Source organism: Cuculus canorus, chromosome 19 (genome assembly GCF_017976375.1).
Source record: "Cuculus canorus isolate bCucCan1 chromosome 19, bCucCan1.pri, whole genome shotgun sequence".
NCBI classification, from domain to species: domain Eukaryota; kingdom Metazoa; phylum Chordata; class Aves; order Cuculiformes; family Cuculidae; genus Cuculus; species Cuculus canorus.
In genome coordinates this window covers 1,639,534-1,663,080 of record NC_071419.1, presented here as the reverse complement: position 1 = coordinate 1,663,080, position 23,547 = coordinate 1,639,534, and the positions used below count along the sequence as shown (strand labels likewise).

The 23,547-nt window shown below is 44.1% G+C and overlaps 1 protein-coding gene across 5 annotated transcripts in view; it reads left to right on the top strand.

The window, feature by feature from the left end:
* Positions 1-23,547, top strand: part of CRB2 (crumbs cell polarity complex component 2) — a 54,419-nt gene that overhangs the window by 10,438 nt on the left and 20,434 nt on the right. For 2 of the 5 annotated variants that reach the window (XM_054083875.1, XM_054083879.1), the window contains exon 1: positions 16,752-16,990. The exons of 2 other annotated variants lie outside the window; for them this stretch is intronic. In XM_054083875.1, the coding sequence (XP_053939850.1) occupies positions 16,918-16,990 (73 nt within the window). In that variant the 5' untranslated portion in view covers positions 16,752-16,917. Of the gene's footprint in view, positions 1-742; positions 806-16,751; positions 16,991-23,547 lie in introns of those variants that run through there. One more of the 5 variants, XM_054083876.1, reaches the window with a different exon arrangement.

Sequence of the window (23,547 nt, the reverse complement as noted above, 5' to 3'; positions counted from 1 at the left end):
AGGTGTTTTGATCATGCTTAAATGTTACTGAGGATATTTCTCTTCCTTTTCTGGTAAAAGCCAGGAAATCTTTTCTGAGATTCAGAAAAAAATCCTTTTAATTTATTTGGCGTATGCCCAATTAATCTTTACAGGCAGACTTTTCCCAACTTTGGTAAGTGATTGAATGGGGTGTGTGAAGAGTATGAGGTGTTTTTAAAGGATTGTTTCCTATGGGCACTTCAGTAGGAAGAATACTAACGAACGTTCATAATTCATGTGTTTGAAGCCAGCATGGTGCATTTGTTGTAGGTATCATTTAGTGTAAAAAGGTTTCATTGTGTGCAAAATTGAAGTCCTTTTAAATTATTGGAACATGTAAATGTGGCAGTCAAAGGAAAAGGAGGTTTTCCTGTTCCTTTTCAGTGCTGCTGCATTGTGCATCTTGCATTTGGTAACCAGCCTGCGTATCAGCACTCCCGCTGGATTACAATCTTCCAAGCGTCTGCTGCTCTACCCTGAAGCACAGCTGCTCTTCCCAAGGGATGGGCAGGATGCAGGCAGAGCTGCTTCTCTGTTCTGTACTCACTAATTGATCTCTGGCTTGGTGACTTCCAGCAAGGTCACAGAGCTGGCAGCTACAGAAACACTGTTCTGGGGAAAATTTAAAGGGGAAGAGCAGAAGTGCCTGGCATGGGATATTTTACTATTTTTAAATTCATAAATGTTGTTATTTGTCTGATCCTGTGGCTTGCTTCTGCAGAGTCTGAAACTTGGAAAGAACCAGTCCCAGAAATTTGTCCATTGTGACCCATTCACTCAGTTTGTGAGTAATGCCCTATCCTGAAAATCGTTCTGTTCTCTCTTTGCGGTTCAGCTTCTGCCCCTGTTCTAACAGAGCATCAGCTTTCCAATTATAGTTCAGGTCCTGTAAAGGCAAAATTATTTCTGAGCACTAAAAGGGCGATGTTCTTGAATGTCTTTCTGTGCAGAAGACTGGTTGTACCGGCCTTGAAAGGCATCCATGGGTGTGCTTTGCAAAAGGACTTGAAATCATACATACTGCGTTCTCAGAACTGGCTCTGATTAATTCATGTGCTTTATTATTTGAAAGGGGATGGAAATTTGGGGTTAAAAAACCCCAACAACAAACAAACCTAAACTGTCAGTCTCCAAATGCCATGGTCCGTGTTGCTCATTAAACACCATGCGAGCAGTGCTCACTGTCTCTGTCATTGTTACAGTAATGCCCTTTTTATAACGCTGTGAATGCTGGGGCTGTGCTCAGCAGGTAGCGTCACAATGAGCACGGCCTCTGTCCAGGGCCGGACGCTGTCTGTTACCCTGCTCTGCAAGAGCCCTGTGAAGGATATTTACATGCTGGTTTTAAAGCTTTGTGGCATGCTGCATGCGTCTGGTCTAGCGAAAAAGTGTGAGAACTGCAAATAAAAAGATGCATTAGCAAAGCTTAAGTGCTTAAATACTTGAAAAGCAGAAGAATCTACAGTGTTTGAATAAAGGAAATGGTCCAGACTGCATAAATACAAGGCTGGAATACCGAGGGCAGAATTAAATTGTGCGGCACTACAAGGGTTTCATGAGTGGTGTGACAAAGACTGCAAAAGGGGGTTAGTTGTCCTGATGGGATGTGTGTATTCTAAAAATACAGGCATCTTCCCAAAATTTTGTGAAGATATGGATCTGTTACAGGAAGAAGATGGAACAACTAATAGAGAAGGACTGATAGATGGCCATTTTTTCTGGGTTTTTGGGTGGATGCACAGGTCAGCACTCTTGTCGTCATTGCTTCAGAGCCTAGATACCCTGATGCTAAGAGCCATGACAGTAGATAGTAAACACTGTAAAGCATTTGCTTTCTGTGAAATCCTGCTTGCAAATTTTTGTTTGTACCTGAACGTTTCCAAAAGAAGGATTTGGAAGAATTTGGCGATTCCCGTGTTTATTGTATTAAATTTATACATTTGTATTTTTCCAGGCCTTGTGTCCAATAATGAAGTAAAAGAGAAAGGTGCACTTTCTAACTAACTTTTGCACCACTGGAGGAGCCAAATGTGCCATATACAAGTCTAAAACTAGATGTGTCAGGAAATAGAGAAGAGGAAGTATAGAATGGGAAACTCAAATACAAATAGGTCTCAGTATGACAGAGGGATAGCAGCTATGGTAACTCCCTACCGGTGTTGAAAGAAATGGAGATCCCACAATTCTAACAGCTTTGACTTGGGTTTGGACAATATTCATGTAACGGATGAAAGAATAATATTCTAAGTGATGTAATTCTGAATTAATAGAAGGTTGGCAGATAGTCTATTCAGTCTCTGCAATAACTGCTTCTGTTAAGGGTTTGTAAATTGTGTTAAATGATTGGTTCCTGTCTTACACACACGCAGTGACTACCTGCTCTGATTGTAACGCAGATTGATTTGTTCATGGAGTGTTAACAAAGTGATAGTTTTTCTAGATTCTGAAAGTTGCCACTACGGAAACATCTTGGTGTATTTGTGCTTTGTCTCTGTGTTCATTTAGAGTGTCAGAAGAGGCCCACAGAATTGGGATAAATGCATACTGTGTAAGTAGAACGCTCGTGTTTGATGGAGTGCAGCTGGCGAGCACAGAGCCAGCTCGGCTGGATGGGTTTTGTTTAATTGAAGTTTTATGAAATAGTTTATACTAAGATGATCTTTAATTATGTCTGTGTTTCTAGATTAGAGTTTTCTTTTGTGGGCAAAACAAACAGTATTAGGTGAGGTTGTCATTATTCAAAGGGTTTGTGATATTTATCTCTGAAGTTAAACGCCTGTGGTTTATAAACTCTGTCTTGAACTTCAACTCGTACAGTCTGTCCAAAGCTTCTTGTCAGCAGAAACAGTTGATAAACGTTACTTGTCCTTAAAGAGCCCTTTTCCTACTCCTGCTGCAGTGGCTGTTGTATAATTGGCAGTATTCCGCCTTGGAGCATGGCAGCAGTGATGTTCTGCAGCTCCGTGTGTAACTTATTCTAAATGGCCTTGTGGAGTTGGAGGCTGGGGTGGAGAAGAGTAAAGGCTGGGTACTGCATTTGTAGGGAACAGAAAGAGTCCAAATGCCCAAGGTCAGGCATAAACTTAGCTTGCAGCATAGATGAGGAAGGGGAACATCATGTAAATTTGCGTAGGTCCCTTTGGCGTGACTGAAGACTTTTCTTTTGGGTAGATCTTACAGCTTGCTCCTGTGCTGGGCAAAGCCACTGAAATCATGGCTGCCCCTGTCACGGACGGAAGGCTGTGGCTGTAGAATCAGCACCGTTTCAGCATCTTTAGCAGCTGCAGCTTCCTCAGAAGTGGAACGATAAGCAAGGTCTCATGAAGTGACCACTCACAAGCACCTGTAGAATATTGTTTATCCAACTTGTGAACGAAATCACAGTAACATATACTGTGTTTATAGTTGCTCTCCATAAGCTAATAATCGAATTATCAGCTGAAGTCTCAAAGATCAGACGGGATGTCTTTGCAAGAGGGGTGTAGAAGCAAACGCAGTTTTCTGTTCATTGTGAGTTGGTTCAGGACTTCTTATGCTCTTTCTGTTCCAAGACAGCTGCTGGTGTTTGATGTTTTAACTCGTGTGAGACATGAGACCACAGAGAGAAGCCAGAAAATGAGAATGCTAAATTGTCAGGAACCCCTGAGCTAATGAATTGATTTGATACTGTTTATTCTACTAGAACTCAAAGTGATTAATTGAATAAATGTTTGCGTTTGAATCTTTCATTTATCTATAAATATGTATAGTAATTAATGGAGAGACAAGAAATAAAAGAGTCACCTTGGGCAGAGAATAAGCATGCATGGTGCATTCCTGGGAAGCAGCAGTGTAATTCTGGTATCGAACCTCTGCCGCCAAGTGGTGATTGGACTCCACTGCCCATCATGGACCCCACCAGTGGAGCCTGGCTGTGGAGCTGCACTGCTCATCAGCAGGCTGACGTTGTCGCTGTTTCAGAGAAGGTCACTGTGCCTAAGGGAAAGACAAAAGCGCAAATACTCTTTATGCAAAATTAGACCTGGAGTTTCCAAAGTTTTCCCAGCACAAAGCAGACATCAGCCTGCGTGTGGGACTCTGTGTTTGAAGTTGACAGCTGCTGTTTGCTGCTTGAAACTGAGCCCTGTGGAGCAATGTTCAGTGGTTTGCCCAGTGCAAGGTACAGACCCAACCTGAAGAGATTTTGAGGTGGTAGAGGTGGAAGAGCTTTTCTTGTTGATATCTGACTGTTGAAGTGTGTCAGGGCAGACCAACCTGTAAAACTGTCTAGGAGAATTAATTGCTTATCTGCTACCCTTTCTCTAAAAAAGCATTTATTTATTTATCTATAATACTCAACTGTGTGTTTAAAATGAAGAACATAAAACAGAAAACAAAAGCTAATGAGAAGAAGAGAATGGAATTAAGGATAGAACACGGGAGCCATTATACTAATGGCTCATTTGTATAGGTACACATTCATTATAGATCCACTATAGGGAGCAATGGCAGAAGTTGATATACTGATTAATTTAGGTGTTCTCACCACTGTGTGTGTAGTCTTAGCATGACAACACCAAAAACCCAACCAGAAGCTGACTTTTGTTTCTAAGTGACACTACAGCTGAATTATAGGACATGATAAGAATTGATTAATTTCTGTCCCTCATGAGTATAGTGAAGCTGTAAATTCTAGATTGGAGTGGCAAAAATAGCCATACCTGTCAACAGAGCAGTGAAATTGCTGATTAGGTAAGTCCCAGAATAATCTGAACAGTTCTGTAACCTGTCATATGTTACTAACCACTGACTTGTATGAAAGGCATAATGTGTATTCTGTGTTTGAACACTTCACATTGCATCAGTTGGGTCTTAGAGGCTTATAGGTGTAAAGTACCTTTGTATTTAAACAGTATTTGGGCTAAGTAAGAGTACAGCAGGATGTCGGAGGAGGTTTTTGCTTGCTAGCAATGTAAATGTATTCTTCTGGGGAGGTACAGGTTGTTTCTTGGGCCTGTGGTACAGCTTCTTGCAGTGAGAATGGGTGTGCAAAGTCTCTGGGATTCATAGGATTCCATGAAACTGGAGTGGACCTGTTAAAGAGAACACTCATGTGGGGAAATACTGTTGCCCTGTGCTGCTTCTTTCCACCAGAATTCCTGCATGCCCTCTGTTCCATACATAATTCAGATGCAATACATAATTAAAGGACTATAAGCTCACACTTACTTTCATATATTTAATTACTTGGGGAGCCAGAGGTGGTATTTGCCCTGGCCGTGCTTTGGCTTAGCCTTTTTCTGTCTGTTGAAGCGATGGGGCCGGCAGCCGGATCAGTCAGGAACTGTTGTGAACCACTACCAAAAGGGTAAACCAGTGCTGATCATCGATGCTGGTTTTATGGTAGAGAAAAGTACAGCTGTATAACAAAGTCTAATTAATTTGCAGTTGACTTTAAGGAATATCAGTGTGTTCTGCAGGTGTTCACTTCCTCTACAGTAACATCTTCTTGAAGCGCAGCCTTGTCAAAGGGAAAACCCCTGACTTGCTTTCCTCTTGAAGCACACAGATCTCACAGCAACACTAAAAAGGCTCTGGCGTGAACTGCCTGCCCAGCACAGCTCCTTGGAACAGTGTCTGCACAGCAAATGGGTGTGTGTAACGCCTGTCTGTTCAAGCGGGTCTACAGCAATGGCTGGCTTACACGCAGAGTAGAGGGGAAAACAAAGGAGTCTTACATCTTGAACTTTCTCACTCTTCCCTTTTGTTCTGGATTTCTTCTCTTCAGAGCAGTAGTTTGTGACTGGATCTCATGACGGTATTCCCAGTACTCCCAGCTCTATAATGCGCTCTCCTTGGAAAGCATTTTTTAGGTGCCTTGGGCTTTTTGTTTCGAACCGTGGACAAGTGACATTTTTTGTTTAATCACCATCAAGCAGTGTTAGGATAGGAGCTGTTCAGAGTGACTGTCTGTGCTGTCACAGCCCACTCAGGCCCTGAGGGAGGCCCGTGGACAGAAAGGAGTCTCAGATTTCTTTGAGCAATCAGTATTGCCAAATACTGTGGTTTGTTGTGGCTGCTGGGTAATGGATGGAGAAATATTGGGAAGATCTGTTCAAAGAACATTGTGTTAAAAAAGATCTGCTCAGAAATTTCAGAAAAGTATTTGGGGAAAATGCTGCTTCTCCCTGCCCTGAGCACCAGAACTGCGAAGGAAATATCACTTCTGTTGAGTGTGAGGTAGAAATCAGTATCTGAAACATTCTTCAAAACTAGAATTTAAACTTCAGTCCTTTTACAGCTTCCTGGCAGAAGGAGCCTCCTGTTTAGTTGAACAAGTTGCCATTTACAGCAGTGTTAATAAAGGCTCTTCTGGCAAAAAGACTAAAATGCAACATCTGCAAACCTTTTTATAGATAAATCAGCATGTCCTTCAAGGTCCTTACTGCTCAGTTAAACCTAGCTAGTGTGTTTTGTGGTGGGGATATACAGTCTTTGGTATCCACATTAAGCCTTTTCCATAATATGTTGGTAACATTTAGTTCCTTCTACTTACAGAGCGTTTTCTCTTCTGTACTTTTCATCTTTTTTTTCGCTTACTTGTGGGTGGAAACAACCAGCCAAAGCATTACCCTGTCACTCAAGCTCTCTCAAGAGCTCCACTGCTCAGAATCTGTGTGAATACTCTTGTGAGCAGTATCATGCCAGGGTTGATGGCAGCGCCAAGCTGCTGATCTGCTGCTGTGCCACATACAGTCATTGGCCTGCCCAGCTCTCTGCCCTGCCTTGCTTTATGGCGTGGGTAACCAGCCCATCCTCGGGGCCCTTCCGTCTCTGCGGTTCAGTACCTGTGCTTGCTCACTGCTTAGCCCAGCCTGCAGTAATTGGGGCGTTTTTCTGACAGGGCATTGCAGACAGGATTTCACAGCAGATAATCTCCAGCAGAGGGACTCTTGCTTTATTCCTTTTTTTCTTTTCCGCACTTTGCTTATGACACCTCCATCTGTTTCGCTGCTCTGTGCTCATGTCGCTGCTGTGAGAAAATAAAGTGCAGCCACATCTTTTCTTCTGTCTAAAGACAGAACAGATGACATAAAAGTTCTCTCAACGCTTGCGTCATCTCGTGTTTGTATCTCATTGGACAGATGTTATTCAGGACTTACTCCCTCTCTCTGTAGTTTTTTCTGACCTTTGGCAGTCTCACGGTCATTGCAATCTGTTGAAACGTAGGACTGAGCTTCCTGGCAGTGTGCTCCCTGTGGGGCTGAACCAAAGCCTGCTGTAATTGCTAGATATCTTTAATTACTTCACTGAGCTTTGAGTCAGGTGGCAAGGGTAGAAGACATGTAGGAACTAGCAATCACTGGCTGCTTCTGGCTCTTTGACTTCTACCTGTTGAAGGCAGAATACCATGAATACCTCAACATGTCTTTGTTACTTTTCTTTTAATCTTCCCATTTTAATATCTGTGCTTTATGTTCCACAAGCTAAAACTGCAAAAACCTCTTTGATGTGATTTCTATCCACTCCAGCCCTTCCCCTTTGTCTCCACGGAAATGCCATCTCTGCTGGGCTCCATGTGAGTGCAAGAAATACTGGCTGGGCTGGGAACTTCACAGGCTCCCTTCTAGGTGCTTGGATTACAGGCTACACACAAATGGATAAATAACGCATTCTTATTTGCTTCTGTGCTGTATGAACTGTGGTTCTTCATGCCATTTACGCAGTGGCTGTTCACTGTAGACTTCAACATTGTGGTTTAGTTTAGTTTTCAGGATATGAATGTATTTTCTTTTCCGTGTGATGGTAGTACAGTGGGTCACGAAGAGCAGGCGTCATTTAGGGCTGAGCTGGTCCATCTTTCTGCATAGATTGTTAGGCAGCTGTATCTGCTATCTCTGCTGATCCCATCAGCTGGTCCTGAAGCATGGCCTTTGGAAAGGCACCTTGATAGGAAAGGAGGTGCTGTGTTTGCTATCTGTATCACCTCGTAAGGAGAACAGCGCTATTACAGTGCTGTAGAGCATGATATGAAAAGGGTAATGGTCAGAGGAGATGCAATAACAGGTCCATCAAATATTGATAAAGTAGGATATTAATTAGAGCAGGGGTGTAGGATTAAAATGTCCCTTGAGTTTCATTCCCCATTTGATGTGAGCGTGTGGGTTTGTGGTCAGAGAGTGGGAAGCTCAGGACAACAGGAATCTCTTGTCATCTCTTCAGTGTGTTTGCCTGATGTCCTTACTGGTTCAGTGGATACGTGATACTGTTGACCAGAGTTCATGGAATTATGATATGCTCCTATGATGGCACTGCTGACAATGAACTTCGCGATGATTTTGCTCTTAGTGTAGCTTAGTCTGATTTGTACCTCGCAAAAAAAGAAAAACGCCTCCAAACAAGCTGATAATTTGCTGTCCTGTTGTCCTGGAGTCTTGTCCTTCAAAGAGATCCGTGCTTTTGTGAGGTGATGAAAACACTGGATCGGTACTGTGGAGCAGAGACTCTGTGCCATTGGAGTCTCAGCCCTCTAGTGCAGAATGGAGGAGAGCAGTTTTCTTTTGATGATGTCTGTAGTGCTGAACTAAATAGATATCAAAGCAGAGAGTGAATTGTATTTCCCAGTTACACAGCCCTTGTTTAAAAAGGAGCTTTCAGATGTCTTGCATTTAAAAAAGGCACTGCAGGTTAGATATGAGGTTTCCTTTTAGAACAAAGCCCTGATCCAAAATCCTCCACCAGGACAGTGCAGTAAGGATTTGTTTTCTTCTTTAGGTGCTTTCTGGTTCTAATATTCTACCTGGAAGAAGTGGTTTAGACCTATTATAATCACACAAGTTATGTAAATGTATTCTTCCATTCCTGTGCACAAAAAGTGCACAAGCACTCCTCAGTAGGTGTCTGTATGTGCAGCAGCATTTTAATGTTCCCTGTGTGCCCCAAGGCTTCTTAGCCAATAAAACTCTAACTTATAGTATCTTCTCTTTTTCTTTTTTTCTTACCCTCCCACCCTTTCAGTGTTTCCCCACTCTTTCTGGAGCCATTAGATGTTCTGACTGTGCACTTCAGGAGATCAATATGCTTTTGGTATTCAGAGGCATTATCATTCCATGACTGTACGACTAGTATGTATTAATCCTATTAACATCTGTTCAGAATTCCCAACATCCCACCACAGCGAACAGAGAATGACCGCTTTGTCCTTGGTCGGGCTCTGCGGATCGGGTGCCTGACACCTGGCTTATTGTTGAACGGATTCCGTTTCACTCTACTTTGTTTTGACTTTATTCCACCTTGGAAGCTCAGTTTCAGCTGAAGATGGATGAATGAGTTGGGAAGCATTGTGTCCATTGCTGCCGTGGCAATTTCTGTGCATTACTGTCCAGATGAGTTATTTGGTTCCTCAGTTGTAGGAGCCCATTCTGACCTAACAGTGAGTTTCTCTCAGCCCACAAGGATGTGCTTACCTTTAAATACCATCTCTGTAAAGCAATAGAAAAAGACAAGAGATCAAATCCTCTGCTGGGCAAAATTGGCAAATCTCTGTCCTTACTGGATATTGTAATGGAAAGAGGATGACCTGTGGCTTTGAATTCAGTGATTTGAAGTCTAGTAGGTATTTGGGGGTGGAAATCCAAAGTGTCAGCTTTATTATTTTTTGACAGAAATTGCCAGTAGGGTTAAGTTCCTGATGGTCAGGTCTGTAACTCATCACTCATAAATCTTCACTATTCTGAAGTTTGGAAAACACTTTGTGTATTGGTACAGTTCACCTGGGTATTTGTCCTAACTGATGCTGAGCACTTTTCAGCATGGAATGTATATTTCTATAGCATCTAAGCATCCCTAGTCTTTGATTTTAGTTTACAGCAATGCATCAGTACTAACAGAGAATGAGAACATTAACTAACTGTGAGGTTGTCTCTCAGCTCAGATTGTTCTGATCTGACAGTAGTGCTGCCAAAGGAGTAGTGATGTCGTTGGTCATCATCAAAACCTTTCTATGCCAGATGGAAACAGTCAGTAGTACAACTGCATATGCTTATTGAGTTAAATTTGCTGACTTAAATGATATTTTCTTTTATTAAAGAGAGATCCACATGAATGGAGTGGATCTGGACGAATTGTTGCCAGTGTGGTGACAAGTTAATTAATCAAGTCCTGGTTATAAAATAAATTCAGTGTTATTGGCACTGGGATGAAGTGCCATTTGAAAATGATGAGAACAAGCTTGAATGGTGTTAACAATTATATAAAGATCTGTATTTGTCATTCTTAAAGATTTGTTAATTGAAAACACCAGGATTTAGTATCTCGGCAAGATGAAATGTCTGCCCACGTGCCAATGTGTGCTGCAGTGATCCTTGCGAGGCTTACGGACCCTCTTATCCCAATGACAGCAGATCCAGCCACTTTTGCATACCCAGTTTAGGTAAGGCCTTTTTTCTGGGGCATCAGAAGAAGAAACAATTGACTCCTGTGGGAGCTTTTGTCTGTGAAATATTCTTAGAACAGAATTTAACTGGAGGTATTTGCTGCTCCTTGTCACTGTGGCCCAGGCAGTGGTTATATGAATATAGATGTAAATGTGGCCTAGAAAGTCACAGTGTGTGAGCCGAAAATACTGAAAGTGGCTGGGCAGTATCCCCAGCTGGTAAGGCAGGAACTGGAACATGGGGCTATATTCTGTTGTCCTTTGTCCTCCTGTTGGCACCTGTGTCTTTTTAGTTACCTGGGTCAGATTGGGAGGCAAGGAGAGTATTTCTTAAGTGGGGTTGTTCATTAAGGTGCAAATGCACAAAAGCGAGACCTGTGTCTTTGGCTTCGTGGAGAAAATTGCTCATTCCTCAACATTTGGCACATCCCTGGTCTGCATCAATTTTCTTCCCTGCCACCTACTGTGGTAAGTGTCCAGTTTGTCCCGGAGGCCTCATTACAGAGCAGACTGCGTGGGAGGACTGTGAGAGACAACAGAGATCACATCTGGAAGGAAAGTGAGGCAGAGCTTGCTGATTTATGCAGTATTCAGAGTTGTCACTTCTGTGACAGAGAGATGTCATATGCTGGACTTTGAGACAAGACTGTGCCTCAGCGCACACAGCTCACACGATGCAGCTGGATGGGTTTGTTTTTCTGGTCCAGCTGGCGGCTTTTCCAAAATTCCCTTTTCCCCACCCCAATGTTTGGCCTTCACAGAGAGCAAGCTTTTGCGTTGCAAGGTTCCTTTCGCGCAGGCCCTGCTGCAGGGCACAGCTCCTTACCTTGGCTCTGGCTGTGGGTTCCTTTGGTGCTGGCTGAGCATTTCGCTTTCCCCTGACGCCTGCTGAGTGCCCCAGGCACCAGCCTGACTCCAGCGCTGCCAGCAATGCAGACGTTTGCAACAAACATATGCTAATTCAGAAGGTTCCTTTTCAAATCTGTTTTTAAGCTGATAGATAGCTGAACTGCCCAGCACTGCCCACCAGTGGCTTGGGGAGCTCCCTCTAAGCAGTGAGGTCCTAGGAAAAAGGGATGTTTACAGGCACATATGGTCATTTCAACAAAAAACCAGCAGAAAAAAGCCTTCCAACAGTCAACACAACTTCAAAACACTCTTTAGATCCAGGCGGTGTGTTGGGACACATCCTGCTATAACACTTTACTGCAGAAAATCTTGCTGGAGACCTTCTTTACACTGTTTGTTGCTTCCTTTTAGCTCATCAACATTCTCATCTTCCCATCTGTCAAGAGAGGCCCCTTGGAAGAGATTCACCTCCACCGAGACAGCTGTAAGCAGTGGAAGAGGATCAAAGGGGCTTAAAGTTGACCTGTAGCACTCGGGCAGGGTCTCGCATAGATCAAAGGATGTGTACACGGTCAGAGCCTGACTTCTGTAACTGCCTTTGGAGACAACTTGGCAGGAGCACAGTCCTGTCTTTACTACAGCCTAGTCTGCCTGTGTTGTGAGTGGGCTTACACGCTGGAGAGGAAGCTCTAGGTGCTCTGCGTGTATTGGGTGTCCTTGGTAGGGTTCTTACCACTTGTGCTTTTTGGGAATGGGGCAGGTGAGGGAGAGCTCTACGCAAGCAGCTGATATTGCGAGTCTGACTTCAGGCAAGGCTGCTTCAGTTTTGTTCCCTCAAATCCAAACTCTAGACCTCCTGTCATCTGCAGACAAATGGGAATCATCCAAGAAACTACTGATTAGAAAAAGTTCTGCTTAAGGCATCCTTTCTCTATAGAAGTAGCCCTCTTCTAAGAGGACCTGGTGTTGTCCTGGTTCCTCAGTGAAGGCAGTTTTTTTGTTGGCTGTTTCTAGAGATATGACTGACAAATTTGAGTCCGGGTGCTGGTGCATCGCAAGCGTGAGACTGTGTTGCCACAGGATGGCGCCTGGCGGCCAGGCTTGCAGAGCTTCATGGATGGGAAGAGTTAGACCCCAATCTTGTGCATGTAGGATATGTACACTGTATTCGGTTGTAATTCACACAGATTCTTCCTGTAAAATTGTCATAAACAAATGTTTGTTCTGCCTTTGTCCCACTACACTGCCAGCCCTCCTCTTCCTCAGCACTACCGTCTTGTCTGAAATGGATCATTGTGCTCCAGGACGGTGAGGCTGGGTCAGAACTCTGCCCATCCCTTACACTGCCCTAGTGAGTTACTGCACCGCAGAAATAGCAAGCTTTCTGCTCTTGCCATTCCAATTGTTTCATTGTCGTTGCCTAGGACTGACCAATGTCCTACGCTCAGTGCTCTGTAGTTTATCAGGCAGCAGGATTTACTTGCCAGCAGTTCTGATTATCTAAATTTACTGTGTCTAGGAAGTGCAATTAGGATGTCTCAAAACTGGAAATTTTGTGTGGTTTTAGCAGGTTTTAATAGTAACTTTAAAGTTTTGAGTCAGATGAAACTCTTCCTTGACTCTGCTGATGTGTGGATGTTGCAGCAGGTCCCACCCCACGGTGCTCCTGGCACGGCCCCACAGCCTTTCACAATGAATCTGGTTGCACTGATGATAACGGGATTCTCTCTTGAGCTTTCCTGTTTTCACGCAATGGCCTTTGTGCGGTGCAGAAGGGACATCTAGTGGTGGGAAAGTGGTGACAGTGCCTGTACAGGCAATAACTTTGGTTATTACAGGAAAGAACAAATTTCAAATGAGAAATTAGAGCCCAGAGAACCCTCGAGCATTACATCACCAAACTGTGTGTGAATGTTTACAGAATTGGCCTGTCAGTCTATAGGCTTGAAATTCCAAAACCTGAACATCTTAAAAATATATCTGGCACTTTTCAGCAATGATTGCTAGCAGAGAGCACGCTGAAGCAGTCATTTATTGCATGTTTGGTTTAAATGGAACTAGAAGGTTATTCCTTAATGAGCTCAACTTCCCAAGTTGTAAGTTTGCAGCCACTGTTAGTATGGGCTTCTGTGTTTATGATTGGGCCTAATAACCCTTAGGCGATGAAGCTGGGGAAAAAAACAGAAGATTTTGAAGCTGTTAGCTTGCATTGTGCAATTCAGAAGAGCAGATTTGTATTCGATGGTGAGGTTCCAAGACTGCAGGGAGGGTGGGTGAGTTGGTCTCCCCTGAGGCAGGTCAGTGTGTGAATGACAGGAGGTAGAAATGTCTTGGTTCTTACCAGCTTCGGTCTGTCGTATTGGCTGTCATCGTATCCAGCCTGTAATATTACGATTGTGTTAAGGACTATGTGAGGAAAGATTGTGAAATGCGTAGCAAGCTCTCATTGTTCTTTGAATGTAATGCGCAGACAGTTCTCTTTTGGCGCTTTGCTGCGCAGTTCATCCTGAACTGTTTGTAGAAAAATGTATAGGATTGCTTTGTGAAAAGTATACAAAAAAGCATAGAATAAGAAGACTGAAAGGTTCTGCTGAGTACCCTGGACCTGCTCCCTTTACTCCTAATCCAGCTTGCCTACTGCTGCCCCATTTTCATGCATTTCCGGCTTGCAAAGTTTCCTGCCTACCCGCTGAGAATAGAAGCCTTGCTGTTATGCTATCCTTAAGTCTCTTGTAATGAGTGTTCCACAGACGAAAGCAGCTGTGTCCTTTGGCTCTAGTTTTAATGCTATGTTTAAGAGCAGATTATGCTGACGTTGGACTGCAGCGATGCGGAGGTAGCACAAACCGTGGCCACTTTGGGGAAGGCTTTAGCAAGGATGACTAAGGGCTTGGAGCTTATGCTTTAGATAACAAATCCACCCAATTGTGCTCCTTCTTTGGAAATGTAGTCAAGCCTAACAAATCGGGGCCTTGAGAGAGTTGCATTAGGGTCCTTTAATTGGGCTAAGCTGGTTAATACCCACATAGGCTTTTCTGTGCCCAAGGGTCCAGCACAGAAATGGTCTGTCTTTTATGCTGACGAAATCTCATAAATTGCAACCATGACCACTGAAAAAACTCGATTCTAATATCGTCACAGGTAACACTGGATTAGGTATTTTGAATATTATGGGGAAGTTTGATGTCTTGACCTATGAGGGCTTCATTTGCTTGGGTTTTGAGTGACTCTAAATGAGCCTTAAGTCCTGGCAGACCCCTTTGATGTGCTAGTATTTAGCAGTGGTCACAGAGAGCAAAAGAATGCTTTTTTCAAGAGGATTATCCCTCCTAACCTGTTCCAACCCCAGAACTTCCAATATGTGTGTCCTGGCAGCAGAACAGGCATGGAGTCTCACTTTTGCCTGTGGCAGATTTTGTCCAAGAACCACACACTGCTGGTGTTCCTCAGGCTGATCAGGTCCAAACCATGTTGTGACAAATGCATGAAGTGGTACTGTTCAGAGCATTCCTGCATGTGTGATATTGACATATCGGCCACGTTAGCAGTTCGATTTGAACCCACCAACATTAACTTGACAGAAGGACCAAATGAAGACTCCAGGGTGAAACTCAGTCCCTAGCACAAGCAGCTGCTGCTCAAGGCATTGTCTCAGGTGTATTGAGAGACACTCAGAGTGTTCCTCTGGACGTTTTAATTGTTAGGCCTCTCCTTTGCTCTTCTGGGTCTTGCTAGTGTGCAATGGACCTCTGGTAGCTCATGGCTTGGTCAGAGGTGTGAGGTGCTGCAGGCCATGCAGCACAGCAGCAGAGCTACATGAGACCTAAGCCCCTGTGAGAGGACCTCTGCTTTCTTCTGTGTGGGATTTGTTCCGCTAATTCTCTTTTATGAGAGCTGAGCATGGCCTTCAGGTGGGCACATGAGTTGTGAATTACTGTGGGTGGCTTTATTTCCCAAGTGTGAAGTCTTGCGCTGGTCAACTCACAGAAATAGCCGTGTTCAGTTGAGAAAGAGTGGCGGTCTCTTGCAGTGTTAATCGTGCAATGGGTTCATATGAATTCGCTTTGATATGGTAAAGGTGAGTTGTTAGGTGGAGAATTCATGCAGGTGAGGCAAAAAAATTCTAAAGAGAAAGATTTTGCACATGCCAGTGTTTGGTTAAATCCCCCAGCAGCAAAATGAGAGTTTTAAGAGAGAGAAATGAGTTCCAGATGGTTGTGGTAACAGGCAAGAAACTAATACTGAGGCTGATCCTGAGAAAACAGACTGCAGACCCCAGAGATGAAAGTGGGGGCAGGGTGGTCCAGATAAGGTTGATAACACGTGATATATCATCTGCGGAGGATTCCAAGGCAGGACAGTGAGATGAACCATTTGTTCCTGAATTGCAGTGTTTTGGTATTGGAAACGCTCTTGCTGTGACTGTTCTGCTTTTTGCACAGAAGGTAAAAACAAAGCAGTAACTCTCTCATCCCCTGCACGTGGCCCGTCAGCCTCTGCCTGCTCTGCAAGGGTGCTGGAATAGTAGAAATTACGCATTGTAGGGTTGCTGGTGTTTGCATCCCGTGCAGCCCAGGTCTGTCTGTACCAGTCCCTTGCTATCTTGCATATTTCTTGTTTAAATTAGGAATTTGTACAGCATCTCACCTGCCTTCTATTTTTAGTTGTGAGTGGAAGGGTGAGGCAATGTACGTAATTCTCATTACAGTTAATTTAATCCAATTGTGATGTGGGTTTAGAGGGACTTAGTAGGGCACAACTGAGTGTGGGCTCTGTCTTTTTCCAGTTACTCTCATAAAACAATGGACACTGATAATTTTTTCCACTTCTGAAACTAAACACGTGATGATGTGATTCGATGCCTGCGTTATGCTGGTACCTCTGTAGATCTGTATAACTGTTCCTTGATCAGGAAGAGGGTTCATGTACATTTTGTAGGCTCACACATCTCATGGTATGAGAGACAGCAGTAAAGGTCGTTGTGGACTAACTCTGCTGTTTGGGGTTATCGGTGTGCTTTTTGTGTCTTTTGTCTTATTTTCTCTTTGAACAAAGCAGTCTCTGTCAGAAAACCGTGACTGATCCTCACCTGGAATTTGTTTGTAAATACAACCTGATACAGAAGCCTCTACCTAAGAAATGAGCTCTGGCCACCTCGGTCCCCGCGCCAGTTCTTCCTCTCACAGCTATGGAGGAGACACCAGGTCTGTTTTCTTCCTTATATAGAGGGAGTTCAAAAAACAGAAAGCAAAAAAAACCCCTGCGTCCTGTTTCCTTTTTGCCCTGTGCTGTGCCTGCCCTGGTTCCTCGGTTTCTTACCGCCTCTGGAGCCGCGGCTTTTCCCAGCTGTGGGCCCCTCCGCCCCGCAGCTGCCGCGCAGGGCATCCCGGGCTCTGCCCCGCGCGGTTCAGTCCGTGCGATCCAGGCAGCGTTTTCTCTTGGCTCAGGCGCACGAGGGCGGCCGGGACTCTGTCCACAGGGTTAGTGCTAGTGCCGGTCCCGCGGGCATGGGGCGAGTGCCGCCACCGCGGAGCCTTCTCCACGGGCCCTGATGTGCGGAGAGCCCCTGGGCGCTACTGTCCAACTACTGTTTCTCCCCAGAGGTTTTTAGAACAGCCACTCTTAGACTTGACATGGAATTAAAGAAAACTACATCCAGGGCGTACAATGCTGCTCTCCTGCTGCCACTTTTCCTCTTATTTTGGGGTAAGTTTTTTGTCTTCTGTGCCTGATTCTTCTCCAGATACTAGGCAATAACTTTGGATCAAATCTGTGACCTGCCCTTGTATTGCAAAGGTAACTGAGCAAAACGTCACACTGTTAGATTTGAAGCCTGAAAAGTTCTTGTCCAGAAGATAAACAGGCACTTCATTCTGTTTATTTCTTGTCTTTCGTCTTTCTTCTTGTTCCCATGTATTTATGTACAAGATCTAAAAGTTTATGCATTTGATGTAATTAAGTATTCAGCTGTTTATAGGAACCTTTTCTCCGTTGAGAAGTTCTGAAATTTACGATTGTAAAACACAGAGCTTGATTTCTATTCTGTATGCTTTAGAAATACATCTGGGCAAAAGAGGAGTGCACCTAGGGGGGTGCACTGACACGCTGAAGTGCCAGATACCTCTGGTAGAATGTGGGGGAAGAAGACAGTATGTGAATATTCTCACTTAGAAACTGCAAGAAGCGTTGAGGTAACAAAAATGTATCACACTGGTGGGGGGTTTGTTTTGTTTTTTTCTCTCCACATTGAAAACTACTTTTATTTCCAAAGAGTATACTTGAGTGTACTAGGATTTTTCGAGTTTGTGTGAACATGCCTTTGGGTTCCGGAAGTCATCCTTGTATACAATTTCTTATGCTCCCCAAAGAACAGATTTCTCTGTCTCGTGTAGAATGGGTGCCTGGAGATCTGCTGGGCCTAGGCATCTGGTTTAGTCATCTGGGGATTGTAAGGTCATGTCAGGAACATGTCCAACCTTTACTGGAAAGTATGATTGGGATTGAACCAGCCTCCTTTATCCTTTTCCCGGTACTGTAGGGCCAGTAGCTGTATATAAGTCCTGTTTGGTTTCCACTGAGCTGGGACAGGAATGATCAATGATGTGAAGTGAAGGTAAAATATGGAAAACATGCAGAAAATACAAGGTGCCCTTTCTGTGCTGATATCTAATGGACACGGTGTTTGGCGTTTTCTCACAGCAGTTGATGTTTATGTACGTTTTGAGAATTGGAGAAAGTTTTCAGCTTTTCCTTTGATTTCCGCAGCAGTCTGAATTCTCCGTGAATTTCCTCTGCTCTCATCACCTCAGCCTATGAATATGAAAGTCAAAATCTCTTTTGATTTTTTTCTGATTTTTTTTTTTCTTTTCTCTTCCTTGCACCAGCTTCTTTGTCTGGTGCATTCGCTCCAAGTGCCTGGAATTCCTCTGGCCACAGGGAAGCAGCAGGACTGTCTTTTGTACCCAGTAACCATAGCTACTGGTTTGGAGTGTGGAGCAATCGTGGTGGCTTTGTGCTGTGCAGGAGGAAGGCCCTTTGCGTGTTTGGTATTTCACTGTGCGGCTGCCGGGGAGCTGGCGCGTCTCTGGGGTCTGTGCTGTTTGACCATTGCACCAATGGCTTTTCACTCTCGGGTAAAGCTCTGTTCTGGAACAGTGATTTACCAAGAACCTTGTTTTCTCTTGGAGTGCAGGTGGATGACACATCCTGACATAGCCAGCAAAGCTCCAGGGAAGCGGTAACTTCCATACTCTTTCCACCTGCTCCTATTTTGCAAGTGGGATTGTGCCAGATTTTAACTGCAGTGAGTGGTGGTATTTATATGGCACTTGTAGAATTTCAAGGCCATAAGGAAATGCCTTTTCTCACTCTTGTGAGGCATATGACTGCTTTTTTTTTTTTTTATTTCTAGTTGGCTGAGTCTAAATGTCATTGGAGCACAGAGTGACTGTGTTATTTGTTCAGAATTTTTGAGGAAATCCTAGTTGTCCAGGTGTTACAGCCTGCACCATAAGCCCACCCTGCAGCCAGAGCAATTCTCTCTCCAATTGTTTACAATAAACCCCAGAGGCACAGACTCTGTGTGACTCTGGTTTTGCTGCTGTTGTCTGTGCGATGGGCAGAATAGCTCTTAGCTCGATTTATTGTGTTCTGAGGGAGATTCTGGAGTGCGAAATGAGTGTCTACTCATTTCTGTTCCCACAACTCTCGCCAGCAATGAGCACAGAAATCCACATACCTTTGGCCTGGAAAATGCCTTGGACGCCTGTTGAGAGAACACATGCAGACAGACCTTTTTCCTGGCATTTTGCTATCTCCTCTAATGCAGGCTCTTGAGATTAGTTTGGACATAGGGATGGTTTGAATCTTACTCACTTCAAAAGGTGGGAACACAGGCTTTTTGGCTGTTTTGTTGATCGTCAGTATATTTAAATAAGAATTGGAAATTAAAGCCTCTGACTCAACCTGATAACTAAATACACAGGAACCCCTCTGCCTCAGTGTTTGATCTGTGGCAATGGCTGAGAGATCAGAGAACGCGTAAACCATGAAGGTCAGCTCGGAGGAGCATTTATTAAGTGGAAATACTGGGGTGTCATAAGCACAGAAGATCAAATAGCTGCTGTGGCAATGTACGCAATACTGTCATAAAACAGGGATTTATAGCTCCTGTCTTTCTCCAAGTTGTAGAAGCATGATAATAGAAGTTACATCTTCAAAACTGTGTTAGAACAGTGAACAGGTAATGAAAAGAAGCAAGCTGGCTACTTGTTCGGTGTTAAGAGTAAGTTTAATTCCCTGAAATGGTATTTCCAATTAGTGCTGTTAATGCCTCTGCCTGTAATACTGGCATTGCTCAGCCCTGGGAGTTGCTGCCCACCGTTTAGCACCGTTTAGTGACTCACTGGGCGGGAGGGAGAAAACCAGGAATCGGGATTCCCCTTCTTTGAGGGGGTAAATATTATGCATATTTCACAAGGGGAATCTGAGCCACATCATCTTATGCCTGTCTTAATGAAACCGGTGGTCTAGGCCCTTGTAAATTCCTTATGAATATTTTCCACCAATAGGCTGTGTACATCTCCCTGGTATGAAAAAACTGTCACACCAAAAACTCAACATGCAATTGTTATGCTGTGAAACTTGTTGGTCTCCAGTTACGAAGAAAAACAACATAAGAAGTAGACTGGGAAGTGGTGAATGCACGATATCCATCTAAAACTTTGGACAGGAAAAACTGCAGTCTGAGCTGTGTGTAGGGACTTCACTAGAGGATTTGAGAGCATCCAAGCTGGGAGGTGGCTGAGGTACGGGGACTGAGTGTTTAACCTACCAAACTTCTCCAAAGTACAACAAAGGCATGAACAGTAAGGCTTTCCTTAAAATGACTCCTCTACAAGATGTTGTACCCATTGCTGGGACCCCTAGAGTCTTGATGGGCTGTTCATTTCAGTATTGTCTTAAGGGTGCTACCTGCTGATTGCCAACGTTGGGTTTTGATTATCTAATCTTTCTTTTGAAGGCTTTTTTTTTGTCATGGTGTCTTGTCTTTCTTCACAGACATTGTCAGGTCTGATAAGCTGATAACCTGAGATGAGAAGGACCATGTTTAGGTTCAGACTGCAGATAGTATCTCAGTTTTCACAGAAGTATTGTTTCTCCTTTATCCTATTTGCACAATGATTAAAAAAAATACTTTCTATGGAAAAATAGAGAGGAAGAACTTGACTCTGGGCCCCAGGATCTCGAGGGGAGATGAATACACCTGATTTTAATGGTCCTGTCACCTAGGTAGAAGACTTGGAAATTAAAAACCAAGCTGTCGGGAAGTGGCTGGGAAGAGTGAGCAGCAGGTCGGTGGAAGCAGGCTACTGCAACAGAGCTTCTCCTGGTGGCTGGCAGAGGTGGTGAGCTGCTGCAGCCCAGGGGCTTGTGCTTGTGATCAAAGACTGATATTCTGGAACGTTTCCCATGCCTACATCCCATTTTCTGATGTTGAAAAGAACAGCCCACTGTTAAAGTAGCTGCCAAAAGATGCCCAGTAGCGTGTTAAGTGGGACAAGGAATACAGGTTATGGAATATTTTAGGCTAGGTGAAAAATCAGTGCCAGTTATTAGCACGTCATGAGCAGTCTCAGAATTTCAGGGCCTTGTTTTCTGATGTTCCTGTTGCCAGGAAAAAGTGCTTTACTCAGGTAGATGTTTTACTCATATCTGGAGAGAAACGGTTTAATTTCCTGTGTCAAGAAGCAAATGGGGCTTGTAAAGCCCTAGGATGTGCAGAGCCGTCTCAAAAAGCCTTGTTTGCTCCCTGGACAAATACACAGAAGGCACTTGCTAAAGCTGGGTTTGATTTTACTCTGCCGTTGCCTCCCATAGCAGATATGCCATCCTTCCAAAGTTAGCAAGAGTGGGGGAGAGAGGGGGTGAACAGCCCTTTTCAGGCCTGCCCAGTCTTCCTAGTGTGGCTGCTGGGAACAGGCCGTGGTGTGTGCCCTGTCACTAATCCTGTGTGCTGACCTGGGTAGGGAAAGATCAGCAGAGGTCAGCAGGGATTTACTAATATAAGCACATGCCTTCCTGTTGTCATGGAGACATAACTCTTCCCTTTCCTTTATTAGGAGTTTATTTAGTAGATGTGTTACTCTGATATTTGAGGTGGAGGGGTTCCCTTTCTGCCCTTGGCCTCAGCATCTTTCTGTGGTGGGAAATGCGCTGGGGTGAGCGGCAGGAGCACAGCATGGCTGGTAAGAATTGCCTTAGGCTGGGGTTTGACCATTCTCACTCCAGCCACTCAAAGATTCCTCTGGCTCGAGGCTGACCGGGGTGCTGCTGGGATGGCTGCTCTTCTCACCTCCTGGTTTTAAGTTGTCTTTCTTCCAGTTGCTATAAGGTGAAAAGATGACACTGCCCTGTGAGTGCAGTGTGCAGGCAAGGGCAGAGATAGGTGCTCTCAGGAAGTACCATGGACTCTGCATAGAGTTTTTGTGGTTATGGAGATTATTTTGTTCCATTTGAATAACATTGGGGTTTTTTTTTAGAAAAAACATTAATCACTTGTCAAAATTGTCCTTCATTAAGAAGGAAACAAGGTAATCTCTGAGCTGATAACTCCAGCGCCTGCAGCTTCCTTGATGGAATTTTAAGTGACCATTAACAGCACCTTAAAGGTTATCAGTGGAGCAGTGTGGGGATCTGGGAACTTCAGGTACCCTGTGCATGGATAGGGTGACAGTTAAGGGGACCTTGCAAATCAACAACTTCAGCCGCTAAAATTAAAGTGAGAAAGAGGTTCGTGGAAACGTGACGCTGCCTTCCATGATGTCTGTTGTATCCCCAGCATGAGGACATCCATCCTCCCATCATAGTTTACCAAGACTTGGAAAAAACAAGCTTGTGGAAAGCCAAAACAAAAAATAGGGGCCAATGAGCAATGCTGAAGTAATGAAATGACTGAAGCTCCTTGTCTTGTCTGTTTTAACTGCTCCTGGTTGGTCTCTAGTAAAACCTCTGCCAGCAGTGCAAACATAAGGGCGGGGAGGGGAGAGGGGAGGCTGTGAGAGAGGCTGCAGCAATGCAACTCATGCTGGGGAGGAGTTACCCCTGAGTGCACGCGTGAGAGAAGGGAGCACAGTCAAAGCAAGGAGGGTGGTTTGGTTTTTAGAGAAAAAGACAGAAACCTTGCTACAGCTTTTTGCAAACCTGAACCTCCTCCTCCTCCTGCGCTGTCTTTATCAGGTCCCGCAAGGCTCTTGGGCAGTGCAGCACAACGGCATCTTGTGCAGCTCTACTGGAGGAAGAGATCCTCCAGAACTCAGAGAGGGAGACAGGAAACTGCTGCCAGGGGATCTGAGACTGCCCAGCATCTCATTCATTTCTGATTTCTCTTTTTATGGCTAGAAAGCTCGCTGTTGCAACTTCCCTTTGACAAGATCATTTAGTAAAGGTATAAAGTGCAAAATTATTAAAGCTGGTTATTAAAGCAAAGCCTGCTGCTGCAGCTTGTTTGCCATACAGTGATACAAAAGGTCACAAACCTCTGCCTTTAGGGAAGACCTTTGTCAGCTACCTTTAAAGTGTAAAACCAGACCTGTCCTGACAGAGCTCAATGAATGCATTTTATGCAGCTCTGTTTGCCTTTGAAGTTCCCCCTAATCCACCCCTAAAAGCCTGGAACTTGTTCTTCAAAGGAACTGTAGTCTTCTCCAGTTTCATTTCAGAGCAGGGTTGTAGGATAGTATGGCTGCAATATATTTTTTAACATTTTTTTCACTTACAAATATCACTGATTCATATTCTTCTTCTGAAACATAAAGGAAAAATTCTGAATGTCGTTGTCAATCCAGCAAAAAACACTGTAGTGAAAAACTAAATTCAACAACTTCTTCAATCTGATTTTCACGTTTTTCATGAGATAGCATAGTCTGAACTACATATTTCCATGGTTGGTATATTTTGCGGCAGGAAAAGCTAGTGTATTCATCATGCTTATTAGCATTTGGTGCATATCCATATGCTATTCACATTCCTGTAATAGTGTATTCCAAATGGAGAGGAGTTACTGTATGCCCCTGGACTGACGGATGAAAATAGCGAAACCAGAGCTAATGACGTTTACATGTTCTTTCTCAAGCCAGGGGCTACTCTGAGCCTTTGGTACCCGTTCAGTACACTGAATTATTGCAGAATGCATTTAACCTCCTGGCCACGTCACCAGTGTTGTGCTCACTGCTGAAATCCCCTCTCTGACATCGCTCTGTGAT